At 39.6% G+C, this 9,792-nt stretch overlaps 1 protein-coding gene across 1 annotated transcript; it reads left to right on the top strand.

Moving 5' to 3' along the window:
• Positions 1 to 803: 803 nt before the first annotated feature.
• Positions 804 to 1,637, top strand: LOC122123240 (zinc finger protein 180-like; the record flags this gene model as incomplete). The annotated part of the gene is made up of 1 exon (XM_042697623.1): positions 804 to 1,637. A coding segment is annotated over one exon (816 nt), but the record flags the coding sequence as incomplete, so codon positions are not given.
• Positions 1,638 to 9,792: the final 8,155 nt, after the last annotated feature.

The raw sequence follows: 9,792 nt of genomic DNA, 5'->3' as shown, positions 1-9,792 counted from the left end.
CTTTCTTAATTACTACATTACATAGAAAATATATATTCTGCATAAAGGAATGCTTTGATATTTGAAAATCTTGTAACAGAGTGTGAGAAAATACCTTTACATTAAGGAATTTATGGATCTCATTTATGTTTTTGTCTATTTTCCTGTTATTCATTTTAGATGTCCCAGAAAAGGAGGATGAAATTAGCCCCTGTCAGGAAAGTCACAATAAATATCTCTCTGAAGTAGCAGTCATGAATAGTAACCCAGGGGAGGAAAAAGTGAGACTTATAAAAAGTTTTAATTTGAGCTCAAAACAGAAGTCAGAACTGATTAAGAATAATGGGAACTCCTTAGGAATGAGGACAGAAAAGGTCACTGGGTGTCAGAACATGGGTGTTTTCAGTGAACCTGGTAAGATGTGTGCTGCATATAGTCCTCATGTGCCTTCTGTAGTTGAAGAATATAAACAATGTGAAAGGTCTTTCACTGAGAAAACATACCCTATCATCCCTCAGAGAAAACAGACAGGAGAGAAACCTTATGAATGTAACATGTGTGGAAAGATTTTCACCTGTAAGGCATACCTTACTGTGCACCTTAGAATTCACACAGGAAACAAACCATATGAATGTAATGTGTGTAGAAGTCACACCCAGAAGTCACACCTTACTGTCCACCAGAAAAGACACACAGGTGAGAAACCTTTTCAATGTAACATGTGTGAAATGTCTTTCACCTGGAAGTCAAAACTTACTACCCACCAGAGAACACACACAGGAAAGAAACCTTATGAATGTAACATTTGTGGAAAGTCTTTCACCTGGAAGTCAAACCTTACTACCCACCAGAGAACACACACAGGAAAGAAACCTTATGAATGTAACATTTGTGGAAAGTCTTTCAACTGGAAGTCAGACCTCACTGTCCACCAGAGAACACACACAGGAGAGAAACCTTATGAATGCAACGTGTGTGGAAAGTCTTTTGTCAAGAAGGCATACCTTACTGTCCACCAGAGAACACATACTAGAGAGAAACCTTATGAATGTAACATGTGTGGAAAGTGTTTCACCCAGAAATCAAAGCTTACTCGCCACCAGAGGATACACACAAAAGAGAAACCTTTTGAATGTAACATTTGCAGAAAGTCTTTCACTTGCAAGGAATACCTTACTAGACACCAGAGAACACACACAGGAGAGAAAATTTATGAATGTAACTTGTGTGGAATGTCCTTCATCTGGAAGTCAAGTCTCACTGTCCATCAGATAACACATACAGGAAAGAAACCTTTTCAATGTAACTTGTGTGGAAAGTCATTCATCTGGAAGTCAAACCTCACTGTCCACCAGAGAACACACACAGGAGAGAAACCCTATGAGTGTAATGTGTGTGGAAATTCTTTCATCCAGAAACCAAAGCATGTTGTTCACCAGAGAACACACACAAAAGAGAATCCTTTTGAATGTAACATTTGTGGAAAGTCTTTCACCTGCAAGGCATATCTTACTAGACACCAGAGAACACACACAGGAGAGAAACCTCATGAATGTAATGTGTGTGGAAAGTCTTTCACCCAGAAATCAAGGCTTACTAGACATCAGAGAACACACTGGAGAGAAACCTCACGAATGTAACAGGTGTGGAAAGTCTTTCACCAAGAAGTCATACATTACTGGCCACAAGACCACACACACAAGAGAGAAACCTTATGAATGTAACATGTGTGTCGTCTATCACCTGGAAGTCAAACCTCACTGTCCGTCAGAAAAGACACATAGGAAAGAAACCTTATGAATGTCATATGTGTGGAAAGTCTTAGCCAGAAGCTACACCTTACTGTCCACCAGAGAGCACACACAGGAGAGAAATTTTATGAATGTAAGCTATATGGAAAATCTTTCACCCAGATCATACAACTTTCTGTCCATCAGAAAAAAACCCACCAGAGAGAAATGTTATGTATGTAGCAGGCATGGAAATTCTTTCACCTGTAAAGCACACCTTACCATCCATCACAGAACACAAGGAGAGAAACCTTATGAATGCAACCAGTGTGGAAAGACCTGGAGGTCACAGCTTAACACACATAAGTTGATTCACACAAATGAAATAACTTAGGATTGTACCAAATGGGCAAAGTTTTCGATCTGTAAGAAAATTGAAATTGCAATACAGAAATAATACAGGATAGAGACCTTATGATATAGCCGACTTGGAGTCCTCCAACTAGAAAACACAGGTCAGGGTTCATCACAGAACACACAAAACACACAGACAGAGACACACCCTCTCACACAAAGAGGATAGAAATCCTACATAGGAAAAGTAAATGGAAAGGTTTTCAAGAAAAAGTCCTAACTCAGTTTCCATCAGAGAACAAACACAGATGAGAAAATACAAATGTAACAAATGTGGAAAGTCTTTTACCAAGTGTTCATGGATCCAAGTTCATAGAACACACACACTGAAGAAATCTTACAAATATTACAAATGTGGAAATCCTTTGATCAGAAAGGAATACCTCATGTTCATCAGAGAACTGACTCACATAGGAGAAAAGAAAGTAGTGCATAGAACCTATGTGAAATGACTTTCAATCAGAATTGAATCCTGAGCATATGTGAGAGCATAGACAGGAAAGAAATTATGAGTATAGAAAACATTTTGCCAGAAGCCACATCTGTACAGGTTCCAGAGACCGGGACACATGGCAGAATTTCTGTAAATATAAACATGAGAGGAAGTGTTTCAACCAGAAGCCTTCCTTTAGCAATTAGTAAAACATTCACCCAGGAAAATAGCCCAATGTAGGAAAACATTTGTCAGAAAACCTATATAAATTATATAGAGAAATGCTTCCTGGCAGAGGTAAGCTAGGTATGATGGGAAACCATTCTTCACTCTTCAGCTTTATTTGAGCCAACATTTCTCATCCTCTCATCGTGTTGAGTGGATATGGTGTCCTTCAATATTATCCAAAGCATGTGGAAGCAACCAATCACAACAAGTAATTCAGAGATTCAAGTTATTAACTTGTGTCTTTTATACTAAGGAATGGTGTGTCAAGGGTAATTTGATAAACTCTTCTTAGAAACATGAGCTCTGGCCCTTTGGGACTGGATTCAGGTCATCTCCAAAATGGTTAGGGGAACAATAGATGGGTAAAGAATGTGATGATTGGAGGCAAGAACATGAGAACAATCATTTTTCTACTGCTCCCTTAAGTCTCCCTCCGTATGTGTGATCCATGCCTTATAGTACAAAGGCCTAACTTACTCCAGTTCAGTTTCTGCATGGAAGATCTAATGGAAGATATTAGTCCTTATTGCAGTACATACATAGTAGTAAAGTCTTTCTCGGAGGGGTAACAATGCTCAATAGGAAATGTATTCATGACCTAACTCATATAATGGTATAACGAATCTATATAGTATATCTACAATATATATTTTAAAAAAATATGGTGGAGGGCTTGGAAGGTGGCTTAGTGGTAGAGTGCTTGCCTTGCATGCATGAGGCCCTGGGTTCAATTCCTCAGCACTACATTAGCAAAAAGAAAAAAGCTGGAAGTGGTGCTGTGGCTCAAGCGGTATAGCACTAGTCTTGAGCTGAAGAGCTGAGGGAGAGTGCACAGGCCCAGAGTTTAGGCCCCAGGACTGGACGAAAAAAAAAAAAAAGAACAAATGAAAAAATATGGTTGATAAATAAAGACAAGTGTCTCTGCATTTTGCCTTGGGGCAGAACCCCAAAGTGTCTTCAGTGCTTGATCTTTTCTTTATTTAATCACTGGTGATGAGCAACTTGTGATTGATTCACTCTTAGCCCATTACGATGTTCTGCTGAGTAAGCTATAATGAAACACCGGTGTGGAGGATGTGTCATGCCTGTGTTACCTCATAGAGGGCCAATGTACATATGACATTAGGGAAAATAATCAGGCACAAAAAGATATTGATGAATCTCACAAAAATTGACGTTAACAAAAAAATAAAACCATATGCCACTGAGCTACAGCCTCACTTCTAGACCCTGAGACAAGAGAAGGAAGGAGGGAAGTGAGAGAGGGAAAGAGGAAGGGAAGGAATGAGGAAGAAGGAAGAAATAAAACTATTCAAAAGAAGAACGTTTAATTTTTGGTGATTGTGAGAATTATTCTTCCAGAGGTGGGGCTCAAGAAAAATGGCTTTTACAAAAAGCAAATTCTTTAACTGTTTACAAAACGATAAAGAGGATGTAACATTTTGTAAATTAATTTAATAATTCAGCAATATTAAGTAAGGAGGTCAGGTGTGGCTGGTGCGCTATTGGCCACAGGGTGGTTGGTGCGGTCTGCCGTCTGGTATTTATGCTCGGGGAAGGAAATGACAACATACATCACTTGCCACCCAACAGATGGTTGTGTCTGGTTTCCTGGAAGCAGGGGTGAGCATTTGGCTGATATGTTACTCAAGCTGTTAGTCTAATGCCTGGGACTGGAGTTTCCTGTAGACCTGCCTCCTGCTTAGGTCCTATTTAGGCTTGACCAGCAGTGGCACCAGATACAATGCCACATGTCTCTGTGATCATGTCCTGTGTCCTTTCCCCTGGCTTGTCTCTGGTCATCCTAGTGTCCCAATTCAATACTGTCTTGGTGCTGATTGGTTTCTTGGTGTTGTTTTTATTCTTTTTTTTCCCTTTCTGTCCTGTTTCCAAGCTGTCTAAGTGTATTTGTGGACTGCAAGTCTTTGTTACTACAGGCTGCTTGCACACTGCTAGCTGTGTAATAAACACTGCAGTATTCCATTTTCCAAAAGGTGGCTTCCAACAAATATACTGTCTTCTTTTACAGAAACACAAAGGTTGACCTAACATTAGAATTTCTAGAGCCAAGATAGATGCCACAGTATAGTTATGTAATTAAAAATATCCTGGAGGCATTTAGAAAATATGTCTGTTACATCAGAAAGTGCTTAATTAGTAAACCAAGACCAAGACTGCAGATCCTATATAAGCCAGTCATTCTAGATATGTCCAGAGCTGTTTGGTTACATGAAGAGCTCTACTTTCACACTTTCTTTCTTTTAATTTTAATTTATAATTTTATATTGTGAAAATACAGAGGAGTTACAATTACATGGGCGATATAATGAGTACATTTCTTATCAAGCATTGTAGCCTCTTCCTTTGTTTCCCCTTCCCATCCCTTCCCTTCATCCCCCCACCCCCCCCCACTCAATCATCCCTGCTTACCCCCCTATCCCCCCCACCAAAGTTGTAAATTTCATTTTTTGACATAACGACTTGTACATCTCATTGTTACAATGGGTCCACCTGTATCCCTATTTACTTTCACACTTTCATGAAGGAATGTTTTTGTGCCAATATTAGGTGTTGAACTCAGGAACTGAGTTGAAGCCAACCAGAGCTGACTTCAAAGGAGATTCTCTCATCTTGACTCCATAAAAGCTAGGAATCAAAGCATGAGCTCTGTGGGCTGTCCTGAAGAAATCTCTCTCTGGTAACAGGAGGTTTCCTTCAGTGCTTTACCTCATGCTTCCTGTGCCTTCAACAATTTCAGTATTTATTTTAATTGTTCAAAGACAATCCTTAAATACTGCCTATGATTCCATGTACAAGAAAAGGACAGTGGACTTCACATTGCAAGATTTAGCTAGTTGCTAGCTTAACCCCTTCCCTCACACTGTTCACCCTTCTGCTTTTTTTAGTGGGGAGGGGTGATACGGTCCTGTGGGCCTGAACTCTGGGCCTGGGTGCTGTCCCTCAGCTCTTCAGCTCAATGTTAGCACTCTACCATTTGAGCCACAGCACCACTTCCAGCTTTTTTTTTTTCTTTTTGCTTATGTGGTGCTGGGGATTTGACAGGGCCTCATGCATGCAAGGCAGGCACTGTACCACTGAGCCACCTTCCCAGCCCCAACATTTCTGCTTATCTACAGAGGACTAGTCAAAAAAAATTGGGGGATTGGGAGTCACCTGTGCCCTTGGCCTTCCTACTTGTACCCCCCGCCCCCCCCCCCCCAACATCCATTTGGAAATAGCTCATTCTCCCATGTTTACAAACTGGATGCTTTCTGAGAAGGTATGGTTCACAGACTGGAGTCCTACCTTGGCCTGTTATATAGCTCAATTTATGAACCAACCTACCACATTCATTCAAAGTATGCCTGATGATAACATTTTATTAATGTTTTCTATTATTTTGTTATTATCATGTGGCCAACACTTTGCTTGAACTCACAATTTAAGGGACTTAATGCTCATTGAATTGGTAACGTACTCTTTCCTTCTTTTAATTTAAGACCAGCAATTAAAAATGAGCAATTACACTCCCTCATGTGTGTAATCTTAGCAACTCAGGAAGCCGACATTAGATAGTATTAGTAGGGTATCCCATGCAAAAGCTTCATGAAAATGGTATCTTAGCCAATAAAAGTGTGGCTCTGGTTATATGTGCCTATCTTGTTTGCTATTTGTGATATGTAATTATAAAATTAGTGTGTCGAAAGGCCAAGGCAGATAAGCAAGACCCTAAGGTGAAAAATCAGTGATATAAAAGGGTATCTGGTATAGAAGGTAAAGGAAGCCTCACAAATTTTGGCCCCTGAATTCAACCTGAGGACCAATAATAGTATCTGTGCAAACAATACATTCTTCCAAATATTTAGTGGAAGCATTTGAATGTAGTTTACAGAATGATAGGTAAACAGTCCTTTACCAAGTTATTGCAAAAGGAACTTTGCATATGTCTATATGATGTTATGAATTTTATATCCTGTTATGTGGACACCATGAGTCCTGCTTGGATCAAGAAATTAAGATCTCCTAATCTAACAGGGCACTGATGTTTCACATGTGAATTCTTAGTTGCTCAAGAGGATGAGCTTTAAAGATCACAATTGAAAGGCAAACTAGGTAGGAATTGCTGTGAGAGTGTTATCGCCAGTTATCACCAAATTTCCCACAAGTACTGCTGTGAATAAAATTGATAGATTGTCAACACTTTTGTTCCTTTATTACCAAAGCTCAAGGACAGTACCCAGGCCCTGAGTAGAAAGCACTCCAAGGCCAGGGAAGATATTTTGTAAAATGGGTTCTTTGGCCCTCATGCAGAAAAGTTACCATTCTTGAGAAAGCCTAAAGTCCTCCATATTGTATAGTCATTGACCTCAATTGAAGTTGATATTGAAATGTCTGATAGATTGTCACGAATAGTTTGGTATCTTTTTTCATGTGAACCCACATGCACATACCTTTATGTTTCTGACTAGTTCATAGGTCCTTGCAGAGGTTCAAGTTATTATGTAGGACAATGTGGTCCACGTGTGTAAAGTGCAGAATGAGACCTTCAAAGAGAGATCTCAACATATAAAATATGGCCACATATTTCAGTATCCTTGAAACAGTATCATAAGAAAAGAAGGAATCAAGTAGTGATGATTTAAGGTTCCAGAATACCAATATATTTGAACGATAAGACTGTGGTCTTGTGCTGTGTGCATATAGATATAGGAGAAATACTCTTTTCAGTCTGATCTGTTCAGATGTGTTTAAGCATTTTTGTTGTTTTCCCTTTCTGATTGCACTTTATTTCAAGGCCACTCCCAGGGGTGAATGACAGGATATTTAGTTTCAGCTCATTCTAAAAGCTATGTCCTCAGAAGAGAAGTGGTGAACCATGACTTAGGTACATATTCACCCTAGACACAATCACGAAGCGTGGGTTAAGTTACATAAGTTTTCAGAATGTCAAGGGTCCTACCACATGGTTCATCCTGTAGCCCTTTTCAAAATTAGGCTTTAGAAGAGTTCTGCCTTTGTATGAAGATTTCAGCTCTAAATTAGATTATTTTCAATAGCCATTCAGTGAATGTTACTGAATAAAGTATACAAATGAAGTCATATTTATTTTAGAGAAAATTCTGATATCATCAGCAGGGGCAGGTAATATGACTCAAAGTCAGGACCCTGAAGAGTTTGCTCTCCAGAGATCTCAGTATTTAACCAAGAACCTCCAATTCCCAAGCAATCTTGATCCCAATGAGAGAACAAGATGTTAGGAGAGCCCTTGTTTCTTCCTCAGGTTAACCTGGAATGATGCACCTCAAAGTGACTGGAAGGGACAGAAGCTGGGATACAGAACACACTGGTACTGAACAAGGCTATCATAGGATTTTTACTAGACCCTCAGGGACCACCCAAGGCCCTCTTGCATTACCTTGAGCACTTATATCTTTATGTTTGTCCAGCTCTAGGTCATTTTTCCTCCCATAATTAGCTTAACATTAAGTGTACATTTTTTTCTGTTCCCTCAATGAATTGAGAAGTTCTTTTAAATTTTTTTCTTTCGTTTTTCTGGATCTCTTACACCCTTGTATGAAGTCCCTGTTATACAGGTCTCAGTACGTTGAGTAGATGACTACCTGGAGCATCCACAGCCAACCATCTTTACCTCACTTGTATATGGGATCTGAGCAAAACCCAGCCAAAACTTTATATGTGCATTCTAACTTAAATGTTTGTTACCAAACGTTTGATGTGGAGACTTCATCTGATGTGGTGCAAGTTGGTTGGGCTCATGGTCTATGCCAGAGCTCAAAATGGAAGGTACAGGAAAGAAAAGTTTGGTAAGGAGCCAGCTGAGGAGAATAGGGCAGTGCCAAAGTCTTCATGCAATAGGCAAAATTGGCAAACCCCTTGGGACAGGAGTGAGAAGCCCAGAGCAGGGCATGTGCTACCCATCAGTCCACCACCAGCACAGCATGGCACCTGCAGCATGGGCCAAGGTAAATACATGTTTCCTGCAGGGCAGACTCTTGACACAGGGACCTGTCAGAGAAGTCAGTGGCCTAATGTAATAATCTTGTCCTATGTAGATGATACAATTACTTGTGGACTAGAAGAATTAGTAGTAAAACATTGTTAGATGAACTAGTAAAAATTCTTCAGGATGTGTGTGAATGTGTATGTCCTAAGAAGAAAAGAAATTGAAAAGTAGTTCAGAGAGAACTTCAATAACAAGTGTGGGACTTGAGTGCACAGCAAAATAGATCCATTACTATCACAACAAATAGGTGAAAAGGAAGGGTTTCCTTCACTTATTTTTATCTACCCTTACAAATCTCATTGTGTTCAAAATAATAAGAACAGAAATGTATGTGTTGATGCTTAATGTTGTACAACAGCTAGTTTATAAATGACAGCAGAGGCCTAGGGTCTCTTCTGTGTGTGGTCCCTGAACTCTCTGGACAGAAGGACAATACTATTGAAAGTGAACTTATGTCACTTGTAAGTTTGTCATTTAAATTCCAGAGGAAGCATTGATTAATTTAAATGAGCAGACTTTTTGTTTTGCTGGTCTTTAGGCTTGAACTCAAGGGTCAGGTGCTGTCCCTGAGCTGCTTTTGCTCAAGGGTAGCACTTGAGCCACAGCACCACTTATGGCTTTTTCTGAGTATGAGAACCTGAGGAATAGAACCCAGCTCCTCATTCCTGCGAGGCAAGCACTGTACCACTTAGCTACCTTCCCTGTCCTATAAGCACACTTTTTATGTTAAAAGAAGAAAGAATAGGTTGGTATGTAGTATCCACTTTCCATGTGCAATTCCAAAGGTTCAACCCCTCAAAGTGAAAGGAAGAAAGTAGAAAATGGAGTGACAGGAAGTATTCTGTTACAACTACAAAGAAAAATAGAAGAACAAATGCAATGAGCAAGTAATTAGGTTTTTGTTTGTTTGGGATTGTTTCTTTTTTCTTTTTTCTTTCAATTGTTAGTTGTGGGGTTTAAACTCAGGGAGGGCCTGGCATATT

This window comes from Dipodomys spectabilis, unplaced genomic scaffold (assembly GCF_019054845.1).
Source record: "Dipodomys spectabilis isolate Male_0828 unplaced genomic scaffold, ASM1905484v1 ptg000227l, whole genome shotgun sequence".
Lineage (NCBI taxonomy): Eukaryota > Metazoa > Chordata > Mammalia > Rodentia > Heteromyidae > Dipodomys > Dipodomys spectabilis.
This window is presented reverse-complemented; position numbering and strand designations above follow the sequence as displayed.